Source organism: Glandiceps talaboti, chromosome 21 (assembly GCF_964340395.1).
Source record: "Glandiceps talaboti chromosome 21, keGlaTala1.1, whole genome shotgun sequence".
Lineage (NCBI taxonomy): Eukaryota > Metazoa > Hemichordata > Enteropneusta > Spengelidae > Glandiceps > Glandiceps talaboti.
In genome coordinates this window covers 10966115-10993862 of record NC_135569.1, presented here as the reverse complement: position 1 = coordinate 10993862, position 27748 = coordinate 10966115, and the positions used below count along the sequence as shown (strand labels likewise).

Here is a 27748-nt window from a genome sequence, read left to right as displayed (position 1 = left end):
GAGGACATTCTGTTTCACATTAAAAGGCTTCTATTATATAGGTTACATTCGTAGCACAAACGTGATCACCTAAAATACAACAACAACAACCCTTGGTCTACCTTGGTACCTGATTACACTTTATTTGTTGTTCATGGAACTTGATAACACGTTATATTCAAGAATTTCAAAGTATTTCACACAAAGAAACTTTAAACAACGTTCACAGGAAACAAAATACTGTAAATATTTTTGGAAGTTTTAATGGCTGCCTAATGGTAAGTTAACTCTCTGGAAAGAAATAGAGGATATCGGATTTGTTTCTAGAAAACAAGTTCAGTATTGTTTGGAAATAATCTACTTCTATTTTTTCAAGTTTTCTGAACATGTAGGAAACAGAATATTTTATTAGATTTCATTAGATTTCTCCTCTCTATTATAAGATTTTGAAAACCTCGCAACATTTCTTAAGATTTCAGATAGTTTGACCTTTAAGTTTGTAACAGGGTACAACATCAGTGTAAACTAGTTAGATAAACTTTGGTGTTGTTGGTTGATCCAGGGCTTGGCATTGGAAGAAGTCAGCTTGGTAAAATACAAGTCACCAAGCTCAATTTGGTGAATTTGTTGGAAATACTCCTGTTTTACTACTGGGCTTTTGAAAACAAAATTCAAAGTAGTCAATTCTAGACAAGAAAAAGACCTAATCGTGCGTAAACGTTATAGATAAAACAGAGAAAATACAGACAATACAGACACTGCATTTGTTTATAATTGTAGTCATTAGGATGGTTTCAATAGCACTTAGGATTTACAGTGTAAATCAACCTTGAAGGATTTCTAAAGTCTGTTGTCTGTTGTTGTAGCTTTGGTGGAATGACTAAAGTACATTACATCACCATGTAACGAAGGTGAAAGAAAAAGAGGTGAAAACAAATATGCAAATCCGAAAGCAGCAGTCCTTTCTTGCATTGTTGTGTAGTAAAATGTGTTTTGTCTACCTAGTCATTTTGAACACCGTTTGTGTTTATTGATGGTAGGGGATGCAAGTTTGCTGGGATCTTTATTTTCATAATAAAATGATTTATTTAATTCAAAAGTATGAGACGTCATAACGTAACAAGATAGTATGCTACGTACAAAACCCATAGATACAATGTAACAAGACGTATTTACTCTATTCCTTACTGTGATCTATATTTTCATGATGATTTATTAACGAAAGTACAAAACATTATCATGTATTAAATAGAACGTCAGAACGCTACATAGATACAATATAACATCATGTAACTAATCATGCTCTTGTTATCTATATTTCTGTCATAAATGATAGTGTATTAACTAAAGTATGAAATATCATCACGTAAGAGAATGACGGAACGCTACATAGATACAATATAACATATCATGTAACTAATCATGCTGTTAGTGTTATCTACATTTCTGTCATAAACGATGATTTATTAACTTAAGTACGATAAGTCGTCATGTATTAAAGATACATAGATACAATGTAAAATACAATGTATCATGTAACTAATCATGCTGTTACAGTGTTATTTATATTTCTGTCATAAACGATGATTTATTAACTCAAGTACGGTAAGTCGTCATGTAACATAACGGATGAACACTACATATATACAATGTATTAAATATCACTTCATATACATCAGCCATTCTTTGCCATAGTTGTCCCGTGTAGAGGACCAGAGTTTGCGTGATATGTATTTTCGTCATAAACGATAAATCATTAACTAAGATATGATAAATTATTGTGTAATGTGACAATAGAACACAACTAGAATCGATGTAACATCACTTCACATACATCAACCATTCTTTGCAAAGTTGTCCTGTGTAGAGGACCAGAGTTTGCGTGATATATATTTTTCGTGATAAACGATGTTTTTCTAAAAGGGTGGCCTTAATTAATTCTATGTTTCTAATGACATGATTACCCCAATATTTCTTTTATCTGGTGAAATAATTAAAAAAAAACAACGGCAGGATTAGAAAATTCACAACATCACTGATTATAGGATGGCAAACCTACGAGTGCATATCTGAGTGAAAACTATTGTTTATAGCTGAAATTTGGAAGCTTTGATTAAACAAAATGTTTCCTTTATGTCCTTAATTGTCATTTCTAAGTCATTCAGAATGTTAAAGTACAGTCATGAATTGAAAGTATTACTAATATGCACTCATATACTAACTTTTTTTGAAACTTTTTTTTTTCAGTTTTCCCCGACAGACTGACCCATCATTTTTTAGGTATTACGATGTGAACATAGAATTAAGTATAGGTGCCTTAAACAAGCTCATGGTAAAAAAAAGTAAAGCGTGATACATCATCACGCAAGAGAACGTCAGAATGTTCGTAACGTTCCACCGAGATCATAGTAAAAAGACAGACAGACACAATGTAATATTTTGTTACATACCTCAGCCATTCTTTGTCTTAGTTGTCCTGGTTGTTTCTTTGCAAACAGTCGGATTACTTCTGGAGTTTTGAATGCTTGACTAATGGCTGCCTGGATTGCCTGTAAATATCAAATAATATCAGAAATGAATATGATAACATTTACATTATTATAAACATTCTTGAATGGATTTGTTTGAACCATTTTGTTCTTATGTTGTGTTAGTTTTATTTTATATAGTACTTTCCCACTCTGTGCTCAAAGCACTTTACAATTATTACCTCTGGCTCAGATCTATATCAGCACAATGGCCCTTTATACTTCCTCAACTCCTTAGGGAGTATACAATCCACTGAAGCATTTATAAGTGCATAGGATTACAGCATTCACATTGCAACCTATATCCTACCAGGTAACCAATTATACAGCTGGGTGGACTGAGGCGCAATTTTGGTTCAAATCTTGCCCACAAGGACTGTAGCCATTCAGAAACAAATGGCAGCGATGGGGCTCGAACCTGCAACCTGCAGATTCCAAACTGGCCATTCTAACCATAACTCCAAAACTTATATTACAAAATCTTTTATATAACTATCAAGAATATAATTTTTACTTAAGTTCAATATACCTTTTACTTCATAAATGTACATTTATGAAGTAAAAAAATCTAATAGTTCTGGTGCTACGTACAGAAAAAACAAATAAAATTAATTCATAAAATGCAACCAATTTACAAACATAAATTACAAAAATAAAAGAACAAATCGAGAACTCGAAAAACATTTGCCTGAAAGGTAGACATGTAGTACCAATATAGTAAAAATAGTAAACATTGGATGTTGCTAGAGTCACAGTCTGTTTGTCTGTCTGTCTGTTGGTTGTGTAATTGCATTGCTGCCAGTAAAATGAATATTCATAACACGTTGTCCTGTATGGGAGTCTGAGTTTGTTATTTCTGTCTGTTCATTGAACCGTCAAATTCTTTTTGGGACTACGTGACAGGGCTATGTTGCAAGCTCTATATCACGTCACTGTGGAACTATCAAGGCTTTCCCAGTCAGTCCACAGACTATCCCAGAGTCACCAAGGCCCGGCAAACATAGTACCTGTGAGCTCCATGTCAAATTCTTTAACTTTTAAAATGAATTTAATAAAATGAAATTCTCTCCAGCTTGTCTGTGCTATATGCTATTAATGCTATCCAATTTATTACCCACAAAAGGTATTATTAATAAGTGGAAACTCTAGTGAACTTCGATTAAGAAATATTACAATCATTCGTGATCAGTATGTCTGATCTCCACATGTCATAGCAAGGAAGAACAGACTAATGGTGTCACATGAACAGCGCCCTCTGTGTTGAGTGAATGCAGATGACTGCTTGGAATCAACAAACAAAAACAATATTCATCTCTCACCATTGAACTCTACCTTGTGTCTTACATTCTCACAAATCTGAGTGAATATTTCTTCCACAACACTGTGAAATATCATTCAAGAGGCTGTGGTTTACGATGATGGTATCTTAAGAAAGACTCTATCTGATGGTATAAGTTTTCACATAGCAATACAAAATAACTATTCTTCAGGCTTAAAATGTAGACATTTTGCTAAAAATATTTAATCTAGCTACAGTGTTAAAATTTTTTATACCATGACCCCAACAAGACTTACATCTCTTAAATAATTTATCAGCTAGTAACAGATAATCTCCTCCTGTAAACCTTACTAATCATTTTAGATTGTTCAAGGCAGTGTTAAGTACACCATCTGAGTTCCCAGCATCTTGTCTCGGGTTCCCCACCAAAATTCAGACACAATGTATGGAAATATAAGCTAGCTTTACCAGATTTATCCCTATATTATTGGGGTTCCCAAACTTACACAAAGGCATGCATTGAAAAGATGTCTCAAGAAGTACTAGGGCAAATATTAGGAGATCTATTTACCCCAGGACAGATTTAATCACTACCATTTCAGTTGGATTAAACAGCTTTATATTAACATACTCTTTCTTACTTAGGGGCAGTCGGTAGTATATTGTACCACCAAGGCACGTTATGAAACTATTCAAATTCAATAAATCGACATAGTGGTATCATATGCTACTAGACCTGTCTTACTTATCCTATAAGACCATGCATTGCAGAATAAATATATCTCTCAGCTAAGATTTCAACGTTTGATAAAATCTTCATGCATGGCGCCAAACTAAATGCTTACTAAAAACCGGTATTACCCTAAATCTGGGGGTGATGTGAAGCTATTACAAGCTTACCACTGATTGGATAGTGGTGATGTGAAGCTATTACAAGCTTACCACTGATTGGATAGTGGTGATGTGAAGCTATTACAAGCTTACCACTGATTGGATAGTGGTGACGTGAAGCTATTACAAGCTTACCACTGATTATAAAACATACATATACTTCATCACTCATTAACAGCACACAGCTAAGGCCAAATAAAAAAAAAGAATTGTTTCTGGTCAGGACTGTTTGTCTAAAATGGTGTGACAACACATTTTTATTTATTCTCAACAAACCTGTCACTCAATCTACTATTTATGACAGTTACTGTTCGTTTTATTTAGTACTTTAGAGCAAGTGTGTATGTGGGGCAGATGTAATTTGCTTGTTCATGGATTGACTCTGTAGTTATCTTCACTGAAGTAGGGAGGGTTATTTTTGTGTTTTCCCACAGATCTGCAGACTGCATGGGCTGAACAAACACACACAAAAAAGACCGACGCGGGGGGTATTTAAGTGATGCACGTGCTGACCAGAACCAATAGGGGGGGGGGGGGGGGGGGGGGGTTTAACAGATGTGCTTGTTTCCTTTGTTTAAATAGTTGCATTTCTTGTCTGCGTTTCCATAGTAATGGCAGACATGAGGGTTTACTATCAGAATTGTCTGAATTGTGTCACCTCATGTTAAATTATCTGAATGAGATTCTAAACCCACACCTTGATAAGACTTCCATGCTACATGAATAGTGCCCTAGGGAAAATAGAATGTGACTAGTGCACAATCTATGTACTATGAGTCAGTAGTCTATACCATGTGATATGATCTAAGCCAATCACTGTAGGCTATATAAATATGATGTAATATGTATATATATATATAATACCAAGAAATCAAGAAGTATTTACATACCAACTGCATAGAATTTAATTCATCTACCAATGACATGTCTCCATGTGTTATCTTGGCAAGAGTTTCTTTAAGTTCTTTTAATTGTTCTAATGTCTCTGACTTGGTTTCTTCGTACTCGTCGTCATCTAAGTCTTCCCTAGTGAGGACAAATTCATACAAATTACTAAGTACATCCACTTCATTACCAGTACTCGACTCAAAGTACATGTTTATGTAATTTGGCCTAGCATAACAATATCAGTCATCTAAGGGTTAGTCTAGTTCCTGATGACCATATTCCGATTTTACACTATGTTATCTTCACACATTACATCTAGTCAATGTTGTTACTCTCGCACAGAATTCTGTGCTCCCCCCTACAGGGTTCATATAAACACGATGACACTGTCGCTTCCCCACGTGATTTTGTACTGGAGCTGGGGTTCGGTTTTTACATTTTTACGGTTCACAGCTGTACCAAGTGAATATTAATGAGCGATAGCAACAGCCTGTCAATTTGTGATGGATTACTACTGACATGCGCTGCTTGGGCACGGCTTAACCACATTAAACGCCTAGAGTAACGACATTCACTAGACGCAATGTGGGAAGATAATGTGTAAAATCGGAAGATGGTCGTCAGGAACTAGACTATAAAGGTAGAATGCACCTAGGGGATGAATTTCACTGAACATTTTAGAGTTCTTAAAAATCTAACTTTGCTATATGGAAGTTTGCTATTTACACCTGTCATCTGATTAGTAATAAAGTTTGAACTTGGTAACTTTGGATAAAAATTTGTTCATAAGCTTTCTGACTCAACTGAGTCCCTGATTACATGATCATCTGATGACATTGGGATTTCTTTAAAGTCAGGTGGTTTGAGAGCGGGGTGAAGGAATCCATACATTTATATGTGACTAACCCAACCCTGAACAAGGGCTGAGGTTGCTACAATACTTCACCTTCTGGACCCATATACTTCAAAGTGGAATGAGGGGGGTCATGACAGCAACATACATCTAAAGAAATCACTGTATCATAGGAAGATCATGTGATCTCGGACTCAGTTGAGTCAGAAAGCTTATAAACAAGTACACAATTTTTAATTGGCGTTACCAACTTCAAACTTTACTAACTATATGTATTACTATCTTTTCAGATTGCAAAATTCTGTATTGTTCATACTTGGGTACTATATATTATGGTGTACATCATGATCATAAATATCTACTTCCTGTCTGTGTGTACCTTGTGGGTATACATTGTATAGGTTACTCGGTTAATCATAGAGCACTGCTGCTTTCCTCATTGTCTGAACAATACAAAAAACATCCCTGATTTATACTTCTACAGAATACCCAGGGACAAAACTCTTAAGAAATGGTATTATGAGGTGATGACACCCCCAATTTGAGCGAGGGCGCTGTATTCTCAATTTCCTGTTTGCAATCTGGAATGGCCTATTGTTTGCACTTAGACTCTGTGAAATATTCATAAATTTCCAGTACACTTACCTGCATTCCTCTAAGTCTGATAGTTGTGCCATCAATCTATCCAGCTGCTCTTCTAAATTTTGACGCAGCTTGGAAGTTTCTGTCCTACCTCTAGAAGCCATGGTAATTTTGACACAATTTGAACTATCTTCTCGTTATGATTGTTACTACATCAGCCTGGATCCTGCAAACATAACACAGACAGTCATGATTGTTGAATAGTTAGAGTGGCCATGGCTAATTCAAAATCTCAAATGTGTTGGTTTGAACCTGGCTACTGTTATTTTGGTTTCAATAAAAACAAAGATGGTCGAATGGTTAGTGACCAGCTAAATATCTGCAATTTGTCAAGTCGAGCCTTGTTACTACCATTTGTTATTAAATGACTAAAAGTCATTCATTTGGCAACATTTGAACCACTACAATAACTCACACAACTCAGCTATATAAATGGGGACCTGGTAGGATAGAGGTTGTTTTGTGAAGGATTTGATCTGTGTACTTAGTGGCAGTACCACCACTGTACCCCAGTCAACACAGCTGTATAAATGGGGACCTGGTAGGATAGAGATTGTTTTGTGAAGGTTGTAATCGTGTGTACTTAGTGGCAGTACCACCACTATACCCCAGTCAGTACAGCTACATATAAATGGGGACCTGGTAGGACAGAGATTGCCATGTGAAGGTTGTAATCCTGTGTACGTAGTTGCAGTACCACCATTGTACCCCAGTCAACACAGTTGTATAAATGGGGACCTGGTAGGATAGAGATTGTTATATGAAGGATTTAACGCTATTTACTTAGTGGCAGTAACACCATTGTTCCCCAGTCAACACAGTTGTATAAATGGGGACCTGGTAGGACAGAGATTGCAATGAGAAGGATTTAATGCTATTTACTTAGTGGCAGTACCACCATTGTACCCCAGTCAACACAGCTGTATAAATGGGGACCTGGTAGGACAGAGATTGCAATGTGAAGGATTTAATGCTATTTACTTAGTGGCAGTACCACCACTGTACCCCAGTCAACACAGCTGTATATAATGGGGACCTGGTAGGATAGAGATTGCAATGTGAAGGATTTAATGCTATTTACTTAGTGGCAGTATCATCACTATACCCTAGTTAACACAGCTGTATAAATGGGGACCTGGTAGGCCAGAGATTGTTGTTTGAAGGATAAAATCCTATGTGCTAGTAGGGGCAGCAATGGGTTGTATGCTTTCCAGTGAGTTTAGATGGTATGAATGGCATTGTTTCATTATAGGTCCATGCCAGGGGTAATAAAGCACTTTGAGCTGTGCTCATGAGTGCTTCATATAGAAAGATATCACCAACAAAAGCATATGACAATATCAGAACTAACCATAGTCTATATTGAAATATTTTTATACTGAATAGAGAAGTAAAGATATGCTTTTCATATTTTCGGAATTCCACTACCATTGCTGCCATTTGAGAACTTACATTATAAAGACTGTAATCTGAGAGTGTCTGGGTAGTGAAAGCCAGTTGGGTTCAAAATACAGACAAACGATCTAATGTTTTATATTTGCACAAGCAAAACATTACGGTTCATGACAATCGTTTTTCTGAAGGCAGAAGACCAATTTTGACCTTTACATATTGAATTTGCTCTAGATCAGTTTGTGGTTTGTACGGCAATCCTGACAAGTTTCATCTCATTGCTACAAAGAATATTAAAGAAACCATAAAAATAATTTCAATTTATATGCAGCAAAACTCACTTGTCATGTCTTGACCTTTAACCCCAGTATATCGAAAAATTCATGTTACTGTCATAAATAGTTGTATTTCATGTTATTTTCCATACATGAGTATGCAAGAAAAAATGATGATACATCTATTTATAATTCATATGCAATCTGATTAAAATATGATTTAGATGTCGGCTAATCGTTCATCGTTATTTTACCGCAGTATTTCTAGAGGAGGTGGTCACCACGACGTAAACATAGACATGTATCACGAAGGTCAATTGAAACAAAAATACCGAGGTCAAATAATGATGAACGATTAGCCGACATCTACATCGGATTTTTATCACTTTGAATTCATATGATGATGATGAAGTCATTTCTAATTAGCATGACAAAAGAATAGTAATGTTAATATCTTCTATTGTTTTCAAAATACAATACGGTAGAACAAAGAACCAAGAACTCAATAAATTGAGAGAACTCAACTTATAATAGCAATACACCGCATTCTGGTTATCTTTGCAGAGAGCTAAAAGATCTCACAGTTTGGCCACTAGGAGTGCTGTTCGCAAGTTGTTTTGGGGCAAGAAGTGAGGGTCAGAATAGTTGACTGTAGTATAAAGACAGAAGACACAAATTTACCACTCATTTTTCATGTTATTCAAACTGTACTCTTTTAAATTTTATCAGTGACTGCAAGTAATTAAACCATACCTAACTACTATGATAACGCTCTTTTAAGAACACAAAATTTCTTTTACACACATTTTTTCATGGCTTAGTCCACTGCCATATGATCAGTGGCCATGACCAAATTTTAGCCTTCACTTTGCCAAATCTGGTGCACCCTCTTGTGGTGGTTACCTGAGAAATGGCTGGAACTTCAGAAGATAGCATATTACACTGAATTATAGTATAACTATCAATGAAGATTAAGCATCATATTAAGAAAATTCATCAACTATAATAACAAACTGAAAAAAATAGCACCAATGGCTTTATAGCACAACTGTGTGTGTGTGTGTGTGTCTGTGTCTGTGTGTGTGTGTGTCTGTCTCTCTGTGTGTGTGTGTGTGTGTGTGTGTGTGTGTGTGTGTGTGTGTGTGTGTGTGTGTGTGTATGTTTATAACAGTATACGGTGCAGCAGAACATGATAAAGGTCTACTCGGGATCTAGGTGTGAAAAACGGTTGAAAGAGTTGGTCCAGAACAAAAAAATGATCACACGTAATCCTAATTAAGATAACACTAAATGAAATGACCCGGGACTGAAACATAGGCCTTTAAATCTACAAACATAGGATAAATTATATGATGCATGTCATTTTAGAATTGCTGGTTTGATATTCAAAACTACAACTATGATCTCTGGTGACTCACTAGAAACCAGAGGTAGATAGTTTTGGTTCCATTGTGCCTTGGTTTCACACAACATGTATTAGATAAACTAAATCTTCATACATGGTGTAAACTATCAAAATGTATCAGATGAACAATAATTTAAAGAATTTTTAGTGACCTGGGATAGTATTCATTATTAATTAAGTCAGATTGGCTAAATATATCACTGAGTGTTTGTTTTGTCATATTTCTATTTTTGGCAATGAATTATGTTTTTTTCATATTGTGTCAAATAAACTACACTACACTACACTACACTACACTACACTACACTACACTACACTACACTACACTACACTACACTACACTACACTACACTACACTACACTACACTACACTACACTACACTACACTACACTACACTACACTACACTACACTACACTACACTACACTACACTACACTACACTACACTACACTACTCTACACACCACACTACACTACACTACACTACACTACACTACACTACACTACACTACACTACACTACACTACACTACACTACACTACTCTACACACCACACTACACTATACTACACTACACTACACTACACTACACTACACTACACTACACTACACTACACTACACTACACTACTCTACACACCACACTACACTATACTACACTACACTACACTACACTACACTACACTACACTACACTATACTACACTACTCTACACACCACACTACACTACACTACACTACTCTACACACCACACTACACTATACTACACTACACTACACTACACTACTCTACACACCACACTACACTACACTACACTACACTACACTACACTACACTACACTACACTACACTACACTACACTACACTACACCCAACCACACTGTACTATGCTATACTATGATATACTATATTATACTATACGATACTACACCACACCACACCACACCATACTACACTACACTATACCCTACTATTACTATACCCCATCCCAACCCACCCAACTGCACTGCAACCCACCCCTCCATAATTTATTACCTTTGTTAAAATTGTGACGAGCAATTTCAATAAATGTTAATGAGTTATCTATTAAAGTTTGCAGAATGTAGAAAAGCTGAATAACATTGTAAAGATGACACAGGGTGTGTATGTGAAAATGTTGGCTGAAGGATTTCCTTGTAAATACATTCCCCACCCATCACACATAAAATTGTTTTCCCTGCCAATCTACCAAAGATATATATAAACAAAGCAAACTATAACAGTATTTGACTGTATTTGATATAGGTATTCCTATTTTAGAGAGGATGGCTACATAAAAATATCATTTCATTAATACTTTTTCCAAAAAGTTTCAAGTTTTCATTCTGTGTGCGTCTTGGATGTGCGCTGACAGTTCATGACCTTTATAATGTAGTCCGCAGGGTCGTGCACGGAATGTTCAAACACGAGTGTGAAGCTACCATCATATTCATATTCATCTTCACTTTCAAAAGTTGACCTCTACGATCAATGTGAATATGATGATAGCTTACACATTCATCATCAGATTCGAAGTACTTCCGAATGGGTACGAACATGCGTTCGGCAAATCACTTCATTGGCAGGTTGAAATCATGTGATTGAATTACTTTTCATTTGATTTGCCTGGATTTGCATGCTCTCTTGTTATTTTTGCCAGAGTATCGATTGCGTTGACTGATCCCGATCAAGGGAACTACACACATTGTGATAGTTGTGGTCTTGACAACACTATTTTGTGTAAATTTCACCAGTGTAAGTGTTAAGTAGGGTTTCAAAGATAGCGGCACTGTGGGAAATCAAAACACACCCAGGCAGGCCGTATTTTATTACATTACTCATACAGGTTTTTTGTACACCCAAATATTGATATTTCATTTTCAAAGATATGGGAGAGGCATATTTAACATCCAAATTAGTTTTTTATATGACAACAATAATTCATGGTGCAAATTGGATACTCTGGCAAAAATAAGAAGAAAGCATGCAAATCCACGCTAATCAAGTGAAAAGTAACTACAATCACATGATTTTAACCTGCCAATGAAGGATTTGTGATTTGCCGAACGTTTGTTCGTACCCATTCGGAAGACTTCGAATCTGATGATGAACGTGTGAAGCTATCATCATATTCACATTGATCGTAGAGGTCAACTTTTGAAAGTGAATATGAATATGAATATGATGGTAGCTTCACACTCGTTGTTCAAACAACGTGTACACCCAAATGAGGTACCAAGGCCACATAAAGGTTAATCGTATAGGTACTCTTAACAGGATTACTGATTTCTCTCACTGAAATAACGGCACATGGTTATGTGATATCGTTATTTTTGCAAATAACATGTAAACTGTACAACAGTGCACCATATCCCATCCCTTGGCTGTAGTCTGTAGACTACACCGTATGCATCATAAATTATATTTCGAGCCTACATGTAGTCAAGATGTATTTGTTGGAATTAAACTTCCCTGGAATCCTTCGAAAGAAATACTACGATATGCATAATTCTGAGATGACTACTATATTGTCGCAAGTAATGTAGTTTATTACATACCTGTCCAGGCGTGAGATATGTCTGCTGTAAAGTGATGGATTGTTGACTGAGCAGACAGGAAGCAGTCGGAGTGTGTAGCGACCTCTTGAGGTAGAAATGAGAAATATTTCAAAATGGCGACCCACTGTGAAATTTTACGTCAATCGTTTCCGTCGATGGACACGGAATTATTTCAATATGTGAACGGTAAGTAACGTGTAATGTGGCTTAATTCACACATGTATCATCTTGCTCTGTGTTAGTTAAGTTTTGATTTTAAATAAATCATTGATGGGGATTTCACAAGAAGCCGGTTCATTTGCAGTACGTTTGCAATAAGTTACCACGTTTTATTTTGGAATTTCACAATCAATCGCTGATGTGGACAACTCGAGTGTTGGAACGTGCCACGACATTTCACTGTAAAACTCAAGACCTTGATATTTATTCTATTTAAAGGGTGTTATGTGAATACAATTTATCACTAACGTGTGTTTGGTACATGTATACGTGTATGTACACTGAATCTAACATTTTCCAAACTACCATAGACAACGCAATGCCACGAAACAATATTGCTAAAAGGTAATGTTACGTATGGCAGTGATAGTGATAAGCTTTTGTATCATATAATATGTATGTAGATTTACAGAAAGTATTCACGACCACGATTTCTATTGGTGTTGAATCTTAGATTTAATACACGTCACATCAAATGGTAGATTATTTCCACCATTTATCAAGTGATTCATCCACCCACCCACCCACCCATTCATTCATTCATTCATTCATTCATTCATTCATTCATTCATTTAGTTTTTATCAACCAACTCTCATTTCCAGCTAACGTTCATGTATCTATCTATCTATCTATCTAACCATAATTTCTAACTAGTCTATCATCCATCCATCCATTCATTCATTCATTCATTCATTCATTCATTCATTCATTCATTCATTCATTCAGTATTTATCAACCAACTCAGGTACCAAACCCCATTCCCATCCCACATTGATAATCTATCCATAATTTCTATCATTCATTCATTCATTCACTCCATCCATCTATTCATTCGTTCATTCACTCACTCACTCTCATTCATTCATTTATTTATTCATTCATTCGTTTGTTTGTTCGTTTATTCATTCATTTGTTCATTAATTAATCAATTAATTCATTTGTTCATTCATTCATCCATCACATTGTAGTTGAATTATTGAAAGGCATGAATACATTTGGGTAGACTTTTCTAAAGATTCTCAAGACAAAGTTATATTTCTGTGTTGATGAAATAAATATGACATTGTTATATATTGATGTACTGACTGCAGGTATACTAGAGGATGGATCAGATGACTTCTCATCACCGGATGATCTCTATGAGGCTGTGGGAGACATGTTACAAGAAGTCGCCCAAGATAAAAGTGATGACGATATCAGAGATATATGCAGTCAGTTAATGAAGGTCATGTCCATGTAAGTCTCTAAACATAAACTAACGTACTTATTAAAATGTGGAACAGGGACATGTGGAAAATAAATGTACCATAATTCAGTGCCAGCAGCCAGTGTTTCGAACAGGGACCTGTAGAATATCAGTGTGATTTAGTATCAATGTTGAAAAGGAACCTCGTAAGCAGTATTACCGAGGTCCACAAAACCCATATCCGTGCCGTAAAGATTTTATCATACATCCCATGTAGTGGCATGGAAACAACATTTGAATCACATAATCACATAAATTGGGACTGAAATGTTAATTTATTCATAGAATCATAAAAATAGTGAAAAAATTAACAAAGCCAAATCTTTGAGCGAACGGATATTGATGAGCACGCCACTTGCCATATTTGGCCGTGATATGGAAAATTATTGCTCGGGTTCGATGTGTATGCTCTGCATTGAATTGCATCGGAATCGATAACTGGGTATATGATAATTTGTGTTACTGAATGAACATGTTACAAAGTCATCGACAACATTACTTTTTGTTTCAGAGAAAAGCAAGATGATGAGATGAGCAATGGCGGTATGATATTATTAGATGCCCCAGTCCATCTCGGTGAAGTTGTACAAAAACAAAGTAAGTCATCTAAAAATACTGTGATTTGCTCAACGAATATCTCTGTTGGTTGAGACAGATGATAATATGTAGCACTGTTGGTAAGATTTTTGTTGAGCCAGATGATAAAATGTAACACTGTTGGTCAAATATTTGTTGAACCAGACGATAAAGTGTAGCAAAGTAAGTCAGATTTTCATTGCATCAGAGATAAAATGTAGCAATATTGTAAGATTTTTGTTACGCCAGATGACATAGTGTTTCAAGTTTCATGATTTTAATTGTATATTTATTGAATTCCTGGATAACCACTCCACTCTGACTTCATTATTAGTCCCCACCGGACGAAGTCCGGGACGGGGACTTATGGATTGGGTTCTGTCTGTCCGTGCGTCCGTGTGTCCGTCCGTCCATCCGCAGCCATTTCTTGGAGATGCCTGGACCGATTTTTTTCAAACTTGGCACAGGGGCAACATACAATGGCATACATATGCACGTCAATTTGTTTCATGATACGACCCAATATGGCCGCCTAGCAGCCATTTTGTTTGCAAATTTTCCCTGTCTAAAGCCATAACTCAGACATGCCTGAACAGATCTCATTCAAAGTTGGCATTAGGACAGTGTTCTATGGCATATATGTGCATATTCATTGTTGTCATGATATGATCCAATATGGCTGCCTGGCAGCCATTTTGTTTGTGAACTTTCCATGTCCAAAGCCATAACTCAGACATGCTTGAACAGATCTCATTCAAAGTTGGTATTAGGACAGTGTTCTATGACATACATGTGCATATTCATTGTTGTTGTGATATGATCCAATATGGCCGCCTGGCAGCCATTTTGTTTGCGATTTTTCTGTGTCCAAAGCCATAACTCAGACATGCTTGAACAGATCACATTCAAAGTTGGTATTAGGACAGTGTTCTATGACATACATGTGCATATCCATTTTCATCGTGATATGATCCCCCATACCCGACCAATCCTTTATTGTTGTAGGCATGTTCCATGTCCAACAAGCAGACACAACATATCTAAGTCTGTTTGATTTAGGTTCACAAGTGTTGTTGCGTGATCAGAGTAGTGATAATTCCTTAAAACCCAATCATAGCGGGGACTATGTCATTCTCAATGACTTGTTATTATTATATTGTACCTTTTACTGTTTTCTAGGTGATGTTGAAACTGATAAAGGAATATGGCTTGTTCAGAAAGATAATTATTCAGTAAGTGACTGTTTCCTATTTTTGACGTTTTTTTATAACTAGAGTAACATCATATTTTCTGTTTTCCTTCCTTTTCAACAACTACTACTACAGCGACGATGGTGACTACGACAACACGACTGCTGCTACTACTACTACTACTACTACTACTACTACTACTACTACTGCTACTACTACTACTACTACTACTACTACAATGATGACAATGACTACTACTATGACGACGACATGTTTTGTTTTTTATAACCAAATATTGTGTATTTTCCACACAGGTTGTAGATAAGAAGAAATTAGAGAAGGCAGAAGCCAAACTAAAGGCCAAACAGGAAAGAAGATCACTGAGAGAGGATGTCAAGCCTGGGTATGTAACAGAATTCTGTGCATTATTCCATGTGTACCACAGATTACTTGCATCAGTACGCACACATTCATGTGGTATTCACACTGCAGTGTGCAGTACCAAAAACTTTAGTGTAAACCTACATGCAAATGATATGCAAATGAGGGCACACTATTTGTTGTACATGTACTCAAAAGCTAGTGATCACACAGTTTTTATGGAATTTGCTGTTTTGGATAAACATATAATAATAACAGAACCACACATTATACTGCCAGTGTGGGTACTCAGGAGTATTTGCACTTATGCTTACAGTGTTTTCTGCTGCACTTTCACTTGTTACGCTCATGAATGTACGATCGCGAAAAACACTGCAAGTAGTCATGCAAATACACTGAGTACGCCACACTTGCACTCTTGCTTCATGAGGTTCCATCATATTATTAGTGATGTGAATGAAGGTTTATAGGTATACGGTGCGGATGTAGAAAGTAGTGAAATACTCATTACTTCAATAACATGAATCATAATCAGTAGGTGAGTCATTGCTATTTAAGATTAAAATCTGCCACCTAAGTGGGTCTCAATCACTTTCTGAGACAGAATAATGCCACCTAAGCGAGTCATAATGGCTACCTAAGATAGAATCATGTCACCTAGGTAAGTCATAATGACCATCTTAGATAGAATTATGCCACCTAGATGAGTCTTAATGGCTACCTAAGATAGAATCATGCCACCTAGGTGAGTCATAATGGCTACCTAAGTTAGAATCATGTCACCTAGGTGAGTCATAATGGCTACCTAAGATAGAATCATGCCACCTAGGTAAGTCATAATGGCTACCTAGGCTAGAATAATACCACCTAGGTGAGTCATAATTATCAAGTCTTCCATTAATTTCAGCGTGTCTCTCGGTGCTGAAGCCTCTGCCAGTCAAGTCATTGATAGAAAGGAAAGCCGCATGGATTCGGCCGGCGGCAAGTCACGTGACATCAAGATTGAAAACTTTGACATTGCATTTGGAGATAAGTAAGTACACTACAGCAATTTTCTTGTTGCCCCTATAGTTGTACTTTTCAATATTTATTATTTTTTATCGTAGGATTGTGAAAGCTGTACCCACAATGGTTCATTTTGTTCTGTTTTTTAGAGTTCTTCTTACTGGAGCTAATCTAAATCTAGTCTTTGGTAGACGCTATGGTTTAGTTGGCAGAAATGGACTTGGAAAAACTACGTTACTCCGCCTTATATCAACGTAAGTTAAAACAAAATTTGTCACTCACAAAAATAGACACATCGCATACACACATAAAATGTCATATTTTATCTCACTGTGAACACAAATTAACACCACTGAAGATTCAAACACAAAACTGTTTATTTATATTTGTGTTCACAGCGAGATAAAATGTAACATTTCGTGTTCATGCATACTATCAGTGCGTGCACTTTGTTTGTGTAATTCATAACAAAAATTGTTGTGTGCGACGTAAAAACATTGTGTCACCTAGTTAAAACTCTAAAGTCACTCTGGTTTGGTAGTAAACAACATTGTACAGTCTAATTAAAGAAACTCTATAGTCACTCTGGTTTGGTAGTAAACAACATTGTACAGTCTAATTAAAGAAACTCTATAGTCACTCTGGTTTGGTAGTAACTATGATATTTCTCTGTTTTTCATTTTGGTTGTCAAATCAGTGAAAATTTGACCGTATCAAACTTGTTTAGGATTATAATACTGGTTTTCTTATTCCTTTTAAGGGGTGAACTGAGAATTCCATCTCATGTACGTACACTACATGTTGAACAAGAAGTGGTCGGAGATGACACCCTTGCATTGGACAGTGTATTGGAATGTGATGAAGTTAGAGAATCACTTCTCAAAGCTGAGAGAGACTTAAATGAAAAAATACAAGCAACAAGGTAAGACCTTTGTTACCCATTTTCTGTTGCTCTAAAGAGGAGTGCCAGTCCGGGAAATGAAGTCATTTTCATAAACTATGGTTTTGAGAGCCATTTCATGATTTTACATCGCCTGCGAGTACTTACGATTTCAGAAAAACATCAAGTTGATCTTGTGCCTTTATAGGGTATCTATGCAATGCTCCATTACATTATGGGAATCACCAGAAATAATATATTCAAGTTGCCTAATGAATATTCATGAGATATGTTTTACACACGGGTATAGACACTCAGGACTTATGAACATTTTGTCCGACGCTGCTTCCAATGATTATAGTCAAAATAAATGTCAAAGCTATAACATTTATAAATATTTATTCATATTTTATGTACTTCAGTCCCGGATCAACAGACAGTTCACTGAGTTCGCAACTATCTGAAGTCTATGCAAAATTAGAAGATATAGAGGCTGATAAAGCGCCATCACGGTGAGTATAGGAGTGACACCCCCTGATTACAAGATTTACCAGTACTTTGCATCTATTGGTATATGTAAAATTGTGATTATTATCACTTACCTCAGTTTGATATACAATAAATAGAGAGGGTTGTAGGTGGTAAGGATCTTGACAGGAACTCTGGTAAAACATGTCAGCGACTTGTGAATATTTCAGTTCTCTTACATACTGGTACTTGAGTTACTGTGCGACTGCATCAGTTTCTGAAAGATGATTAAAATGGTCATATGGATGAGGATTGGTATTTATTTTTGATTTTTGATTTATAAAACAATTTTATTATGGCTCCCTACATGACAAATCGATGTGAAACAACATTGACCAAGCCTGTGTTTGTAGCTCAATACACTGCAAAAAGCTAAGAAATGTGTCAAATCTATGTTATTGTACACAATAACAAACATTTTACACATTTCTTAGCTTTTTGCAGTGTATTGAGTTACAAACACAGGCTTGGTCAATGTTGTTTCACATCGATTTTTCAAGTAGGAAGCCATGATAAAATTGTTTATAAATTAAAAATGCGAAATAAATATCCAGTCCTCATCCATATGACCACTTTAAATTGTTAGCATAAATCAGTTCTGAAATTGCAAAAAAAACAAACCATCACCTATATTTCCCTTGTTATGCTTTTACAAATGTGGCAATCATTGTATAAAAACCATCCTCTCAAAGTCATAACACGTAAAGATGCCATATATTTAATTCACTTCCCTGTCCTGTAGAAGGGTTGTAAGTACACCATCTTTGAGATCAATTTGACAAGACAAGTCAGCACTTACACTTAGTTACTCCAAATGTCTGTTTTGTTTAATATACAGGGCTTCAGTCATTCTAGCAGGTTTGGGATTTTCACCAGAAATGCAGACACAGAAAACTAGGTGAGTATGAAAAACTAGTTATGCTGGTGATTTGTACACAGGAACATACAGTTACATACACACAGACAAATAGACAAACCTAAAGTGACATAGATACACAGTCAAGCATACATACATACATACATACATACATACACACACACACACACACACATACATACATACATACATACATACATACATACATACATACATACATACACACATATATACACACACACATACACACACATACACACACACATACATACATACATATACATACATACATACATACATACATACATACATACATACACACACACACACACACACACACACACACACACTAGTTCACAACCAACTAACATCTCGGTGTATTGTCTAAATTTCAGAGAATTTTCAGGTGGATGGAGGATGAGGCTGGCATTAGCAAGGGCATTGTTTTCAACTCCTGATTTACTACTTCTTGATGAACCCACCAACATGTTAGATCTCAAAGCTATATTCTGGCTTGAAAATTACCTACAGGTGAGAGACAACATTAAATGCATCAATCTTAAAAATGTAAACAAAACTTTAGAGATCAGACTGATGGGTTAGTGGATGGATGGGTTGACTGACTGACTTACTAACTGATTGGCTGGTTGGTTGAGTGACTGAGTGACTAACTAACTGATTGGCTGGCTGGCTGGCTGACTGAGGGACTAACTAACTGATTGGCTGGCTGGCTGGCTGAGTGACTAACTAACTAACTAACTAACTAACTAACTAACTAACTGGTTGGCTGGCTGACTGAGTGACTAACTAACAAACTGATTGGCTGGCGTACTGGCTGGCTGAGTGACTGAGTGACTAACTAACTAACTGATTGGCTGGCTGACTGAGTGACTAACTAACTGATTGACTGGCTGACTGAGTGACTGACTAACTAACTGATTGGCTGGCTGGCTGGCTGACTGACTGACTGACTGACTGACTTACTGATTGGTTGGTTGGTTGGTTGCTTCACTGACTGACTGACTGACTGACTGACTGACTGACTGACTGATTGATTGATTGATTGATTAATTGATTGATTGATTGATTAATTAATTATTAAAATAATCATACATTTATTTGATTATCTTGACAGAACTGGCCCACTACTTTACTGGTAGTATCTCATGACCGTAATTTCTTGAACTGTACAGCCACAGATTGTATACATTTACACTCTCAGAGATTAGATAACTATAAAGGAGACTTTGAAACATTTCTAAGAACTATGACGGAGAAATTAAAAAATCAACAACGTGAATATGAGGCACAGCAAAGAGAACGGGAACACATACAGGTGCGATATTACACTGGTTTCTAACATATACAGCAACATGCATAGCAGCCATCTTTGTATTTGTATTGGACCAGCCATCTTTGTATTGGTTTTACAACTGCCATCTTTGTATTGATATAGCATCCATCTTTGTATTGTATTAGAACAGCCATCTTTGTATTGGTATAAGAGCAACCATCTTTGTAATGGTTGTATCAGCCATCTTTGTATTGGTATATAGCAGCAGTCATCTTTGTATTGGTAATAGAACAGCCATCTTGTATATGTATGGGGAAAATCACCTCGTTCCTCTTATTACACATGTTTTGATCTCTTGTGTTTTTTGTTGCAGGCCTTTATTGATAGATTTAGATACAATGCCAACAGAGCAGCTCTTGTCCAAAGTAAAATTAAACTTATAGAAAGAATGTAAGTATGGGCTGAAATACAGGTAGACTTATAAAAGTGTTTTGGGGTGTTTTTTAACAAGTCTTATAATACATGTAACTACAACCCATAACACCAAAGTAAAGCATTTTCTGTATGTACCACAATCGTTTATAGCATCCATACAACCCATAACACCAAAGTAAAGCATTTTCTGTATGTACCACAATCGTTTATAACATCCATACAACCCATAACACCAAAGTAAAGCATTTTCTGTATGTACCACAATCGTTTATAGCATCCATACAACCCATAACACCAAAGTACAGCATTTTCTGTATGTACCACAATCATTTATAGCATCTATATCAAGTATACTGTTTCATTTGCTAATTGACCACATTAGAAAGGCCACATGCTAGGCTTGTAAATAAACCAATTGAAACAGTATACTTTTATACTTGATATGAATGCTATAAATGAGTGTAGCACATAAAGAAAGTGCTTTACGTCAGTGTTACTTGCTGTATCTCCCTGCAGATGTTGGTATATTTCTGTATTTGGTTTATAAAGTATCGGCCAGTGAATGGAAAATATATTTAATGAAATACACAATACAGAAATACATGAATGTTAAGTGCATGAAAAATGAATTTTAAAAACTTTGTAAAATTATACAGTGAACAGAGAATGAAGTTTTAAAAAACTATGCCTTATCAGACAGTGACTGGTATTTAAATTTGTTCAAATCACTATCATTACAGGCCAGAATTGAAACCAGTGACAAGGGAAAGTGAAGTTATACTGAGGTAAGTGTTAGAACAAACAAACAATTCATCAAATCCTTTGGTCAACATATGTACATAAGATCCAACTGGGATTATCCCATAATCCTTTGCATCTGAACATGCTCAGATATGTTTATAAATGTGCGGTTTTACGTATGAAATATTATCTGAAGTATGTATGGCAAACTTTCATGTACAGAGAAATCACTTCAATAAAACTACAGGAATGAATTTTGAAAAGGGCAAATGTGAAAAAATTAGTGTGATTCAGGAAATTTGTATTGCACAATGTCACACAAGCTCAAAAAATGAACTTTGTTCATTTAGGGGGAGGGGATCTGACGTCAAAATGATTGCTGAATTTCATTTTTGCACTTTACATAATTTACATATAATGCATAGAGTATTGTGACTAGATAACAGTTTGTTAGCATTTACCGTCATAATAACTTGTATACATGTTCACCTATGATATTCTCACTTTTACTGTCTAGGTTACCAGAAATGCAAGAAAAATTGTCACCTCCTATACTCCAGTTAGATGAGGTGGAATTTTACTACAATAAAGACAAGCCAATATTTCATAAAATTGATGTATCAGCAGGGCTTGATGCAAGGATTTGTATAGTAAGTATATTTACAGGTATATCTGTAGATAGATAGATAGATGGATAGATACCGTAGAGAGAGAGATAGATAGATGAATAGATGGATGGATGGATGGATTGATAGCCAGACAGACAGATACATACATACATACATACGTACGTACGTACATACGTCCCTACGTACGTACATACATACATACATACATATACACATACATGATACATACATACGTACGTATGTCCTTCCATCCATCCATCCATCCACACACACACACATACACATGTAAATGCATACACACTCACATACATACATACATACATACATACATACATACATACATACATACATACATACATACATACATACATACATACATACATACATACATACATACATACATACATACATACACAAACACACACTTTCTCACACAACTTTATTTACAATTTGAAGTGATGTAAATACATGTAAATATCACATCATATTTTTGTCTAGGTTGGTGAAAATGGTACAGGTAAAACAACTCTACTAAAGATACTGCTTGGAGAATTATCACCAGTGAAAGGTATTCGACATGTCCACAGGAATCTGAAAATCGGATATTTTAGTCAGCATCACGTAGACCAACTTGAAATGGAGTGTACATCATTAGAACTTATGGCTTCCAGGTTCAAAGGTCAGTCAGTTACTATGGCAATTGTCTGTACATCATTTCCTAAACATTTTTTGGTACATACCATAAATTACGTCATTGGATCATTTATGGGTTATATCTTAATACCAGGGTTGAGTTCAGTCAATTACAAATGGTAGTTAAGTATGCTTCAATAGGTACAATAATGTGAGTACCTTTTAAATATGCAGTAAAAACTATGCCCAAATATGTCAAAACTATGCCCAAATATGTATAAACTACGCCCAAATATGTATAAAGTACGCCCAAATATGTCAAAACTATGCCCAAATATGTAAAAAACTATGCCCAAATATGTAAAAACTATGCCCAAATATGTATAAACTCAGCTTGTGCCCCCTTAACAAGACTAAACTTTCTTACTTTATAGGTCACCCATCAGAAGTATATCGACATCAGCTTGGTGGGTTTGGTGTATCAGGAGACTTAGCTCTCAGACAAGTATCAAGTTTATCTGGTGGACAGAAAAGTAGAGTTGCATTTGCAATTATGTGTATGACAAAGTAAGTCATGTAACTGTCATGTGTTGCACATAATTTAGGGTGTTCCAGATCTGTTAGCCAGTGCGGTATGTGTTGCACATAATTTAGTGTGTTACATATCTGTTTGCCAGTGCAGTATGTGTTGCACATACATTGTACTGATCTGTTAGCTAGTGCAGTATGTATCAAACATAGTATTTCATATTGTCTCACACCTACCAGCCATCACTACAATTTGACAATATTACATTCGCTTTCACCTAATGTATTTGTATTCCATTTCTTTGCCAGTCCTAATTTCTACATTCTTGATGAACCTATGTATTTTTATTCCATTTCTTTTCCAGTCCTAATTTCTACATACTTGATGAACCTACCAATCATTTGGATATGGAAACTATAGAAGCACTTGGAAAAGCTCTCAATAAATTTAAGGTGAGAATTCAACAACCCTTAACACTCAAGTAATACACTTTCTACATTTGTCACACTCTTTTTATAGTATTCATGTCAGGTGTAAAGTATACTCTTTCAATTGCTTTCATTATATGCCTAGTATGTGACCTTTCTAATGTAGTTACAGCTAAAATGATGAAGGCTTAGTGTTTCACTCATGTAACATGACATTTGTTACACACCCTCAGACAACTTCTAATGCAAAAGAAACAATTACATAGGTGCCGGGCACAGTGGGGATGTAGAAGTAGTCAAGTTGAAATGTTGATTATAAGTTAGAAAATAAACAATTGCAGCTTGTAAAATGGCGGTAACTATGTAGACACTCTGGGTGGCGGTAACCATAAGCGAGAGCCCCCAGCGATGAGAGTCTGGGTATTATTAAAACTGAAACTACTTGTATTTGTAATTTATGATAAGTATTCAAACATTACCAAAACATAACAAACATGGTGATGAAAACAGTTTGTTTGAAGCATCCTCAGCAAATAACATTGTCAATTTTGAGGTGGATTTCTCATGACGAATTGTGCATTTATATTTGCGTTTATTTCACTAGGGAGGCGTAATTCTCGTATCCCATGACGAAAGACTGATTCGTATGATTTGCAAGGAATTGTGGGTATGTGGTAATGGAACCGTTCGACAAGTTGAAGGAGGTTTCGACGAATACAAGAAAATAATAGAGGCCGAGTTTTTACTCACCCAATGAATATCCACAACTTGAATATAACTTTAATCGGAGTTTTGACCAGAATTTAATTTATGTAGAATGCGTCTCGGAAACAAAAGTCGTAAACTTTTGCTGTTACTTTGTTGCGAATCCATTCTTAGTCATAATCAAGGAAAAAAAATCATGGGTCATCGTACAAATTTGTGAAATTGACGTCAAAATTATTTTAAAATCCGAACTTTTTGTAGAGAATCCTACACTTTAGATTCTACAAAGGCTACTTTGGCCGTATCGATGACAAATTATATTTATTTTGGATTTTTAATTCACAAAACTATGTTTTCATATTTGGAAAAACAATGTGAAACAACATATAATGAATCCTTGTTTGTAACTCAAAAAAATTGCAAAACATTAAAAACGTACAATAACTTTTTGCCAATTTTTTAGTTTTTTGTAATTTATTGAATTACTAACACAGACTTGGTCGATGTTCTTTCATGTAGTTTTTTTTTCAAGTAGGAAAACATATTAGAGTTGTCGTAAGAATTAAAAATCCAAATACGCATTTGTCATCCATATGACCACTTGAAGTGTGAAATGCTATGGCATAATTAGAGTTTGTCGATTTCCATGAATGTGACGGTTTTCCTGTATAAGCCGTTCGAGTGGTACAAACCCGACTTGGTGAGCCAGCAGATCGGGTATAATAAAAATTGTTTGCATCTCTAAAGCTGTTTGCAATGTCACTGATAATGGGTTAATAAAACTGATAACAACTGATACAACATTGAGCTTCGCTTTGCCTGATATGATGTACTCCTGTTGACTTGGTGTTATGTAAGAGTGCATTCTCACATTTGTAAATATTGGCAACAAACACTACTTAGTGATAAGAAGTGAGGTGAAACCCCACTTGCTTGGCTTACGGCTTGATCCGGTCATGAAACATGGTGGTGAAGCAGAAATTTCGCATATTACTTACAAGTGACCAGGAATAAGCCGTATAAGGCAAAGTCTGGGGTCATGCAAGATACTTCGATATTCAAGTAAGTTTGTCCCGAGGTGCCTTCTTCCTTGGACTAAGAACAGTTTTTGTCAAAACAAACGCTACTAAGTTAAACCGTCAGCCCTTTTGTTGGCAGTCTATAATTTACATATTGTCATTACACTGCCAACAGCAGCTTCCGTACGATAAAGCGATACTGTACAACCAGAAATATCAATTTTTTGATGAAAAAGAGAAATCTTTGTGATTCTATGGAATTTTATTTTTGTGTATTGACAATAAATTCTTTTAAAGTCTTGTATAAAAAAAACAGTATGATGCCATTTTCTTTTTACAAAATATCTGCAATGATTCAGAAATAGTTTTGCTGATAATCTTTTCTTCGATACACAATGTAATCAAGATACGTCTTATGAAGACCTTTAGACTTGAGTGCCGCAATAGAGGGCGCTCTTTAAATAAAGGTATGCATAGAACCTACATTTTATGCATATCCCTAGCTTAGTCTTTTCACTGTTGTCATAATTTTAAATGGCACAGTCTGACAACACAGTAACAAATCTGTATTCAGTAGGGTCAAATTGAAAATTCTCCTTCCATGCAGACCTGATTAATTTTCAATTCTCCTTACATGTAGACCTGATTAATTTTTAATTCTCCTTACATGCAGACCTGATTAATTTTCAATTCTCCTTACATGTAGACCTGATTAATTTTCAATTCTCCTTACATGTAGACCTGATTAATTTTCAATCAAGTCCAGCCAGTACTGGGTGTGTTCATATCCAGCCTGCAGTGGTACTACCAAACTAGAAAGACTATAGAGTTTCAATAAGGGCCACAAAGTTTTTTAAATCTTGTGCAATTTTGCTACAAATTACACAAACAAAATATAGCAAGCATGCACATGAAATGTTACATTTTATCTCACTGTGAACACAAATAAACAGTTTTGTGTTTGAATCTTCCTTATTTCATGACATTGATGTAGATTTGTGTTAACAGTGAGATATGATTGTGTGTTATCAGTGTCTGTGTTTTAAAAAAGAAAATTATGTATTATTTTATGTCACAAAAATCGTGTGTGGTTTGGAATTTGGTAGTAAAAAATATCGCACTACCCAGTTGAGACTATAGTCATTCTGGTAAAATGTAAAAAACATCGCACTACCCTGTTGAAATGCTATGGTCACTCTGGTTTGGTAGTAAAAACATCGCACTACCCTGTTGAAATGCTATAGTCACTCTGGTTTGGTAGTAAAGAACATCGCACTACCCTGTTGAAATGCTATAGTCACTCTGGTTTGGTAGTAAAAAACATCGCACTACCCAGTGAAATGGTATAGTCACTCTGGTAAAATGTAAAAAACATCGCACTACCCTGTTGAAATGCTATAGTCATTCTAGTTTGGTAGTAAAAAACATTGTGCTGCCTAATTGAAGCTCTATAGTCACTCTAATTTGGTAGTAACTTAGACCTGAAGTAGTAAGATGCATGTGAGTTAATCGATTACTGACAAGCCTACATATGATATCTTACAGTGTACAAGACATTCTGTAGTCTATTCTCTTATATCAGTGAAATAAAATACAAACAAAATATTAATTTCCTTTTTGAATGACTATGTAATCTCCATACAAGTTAAATATTCATTTCCAGAACTGCCTTCATTGGACATACAATGCAAAAAAAACCCTGAATTCTGTTTTCACTAATATTATC

General features: G+C 35.7%; 2 protein-coding genes across 2 annotated transcripts in view; one reads left to right on the top strand and one right to left on the bottom strand.

Annotated features, from left to right (window-relative positions):
• Nucleotides 1–12759, bottom strand: part of LOC144451384 (protein LZIC-like) — a 32436-nt gene extending 19677 nt beyond the window's left edge. The window contains exons 1-4 of the mRNA XM_078142210.1: nucleotides 12707–12759; nucleotides 7064–7226; nucleotides 5568–5703; nucleotides 2430–2528 (exon numbers count right to left, since the gene is read on the bottom strand). Of these exons, the coding sequence (XP_077998336.1) occupies nucleotides 2430–2528; nucleotides 5568–5703; nucleotides 7064–7164 (336 nt within the window). The 5' untranslated portion in view covers nucleotides 7165–7226; nucleotides 12707–12759. The remainder of the gene's footprint in view (nucleotides 1–2429; nucleotides 2529–5567; nucleotides 5704–7063; nucleotides 7227–12706) is intronic.
• A 59-nt stretch (nucleotides 12760–12818) lies between these two features.
• On the top strand, nucleotides 12819–27041 carry LOC144451147 (ATP-binding cassette sub-family F member 3-like). Its single transcript, XM_078141928.1, has 19 exons — nucleotides 12819–12892; nucleotides 14018–14162; nucleotides 14684–14769; nucleotides 15928–15980; nucleotides 16253–16341; nucleotides 17227–17352; nucleotides 17474–17578; nucleotides 18085–18246; nucleotides 18627–18716; nucleotides 19571–19630; nucleotides 20005–20140; nucleotides 20745–20945; nucleotides 21277–21353; nucleotides 22079–22123; nucleotides 22597–22729; nucleotides 23207–23387; nucleotides 23776–23908; nucleotides 24235–24322; nucleotides 24903–27041. The coding sequence occupies exons 1-19, from the start codon at nucleotides 12820–12822 to the stop codon at nucleotides 25053–25055; spliced, it is 2136 nt and encodes a 711-aa protein (XP_077998054.1). The 5' UTR covers nucleotide 12819; the 3' UTR covers nucleotides 25056–27041.
• The last annotated feature ends 707 nt before the right edge of the window (nucleotides 27042–27748 follow it).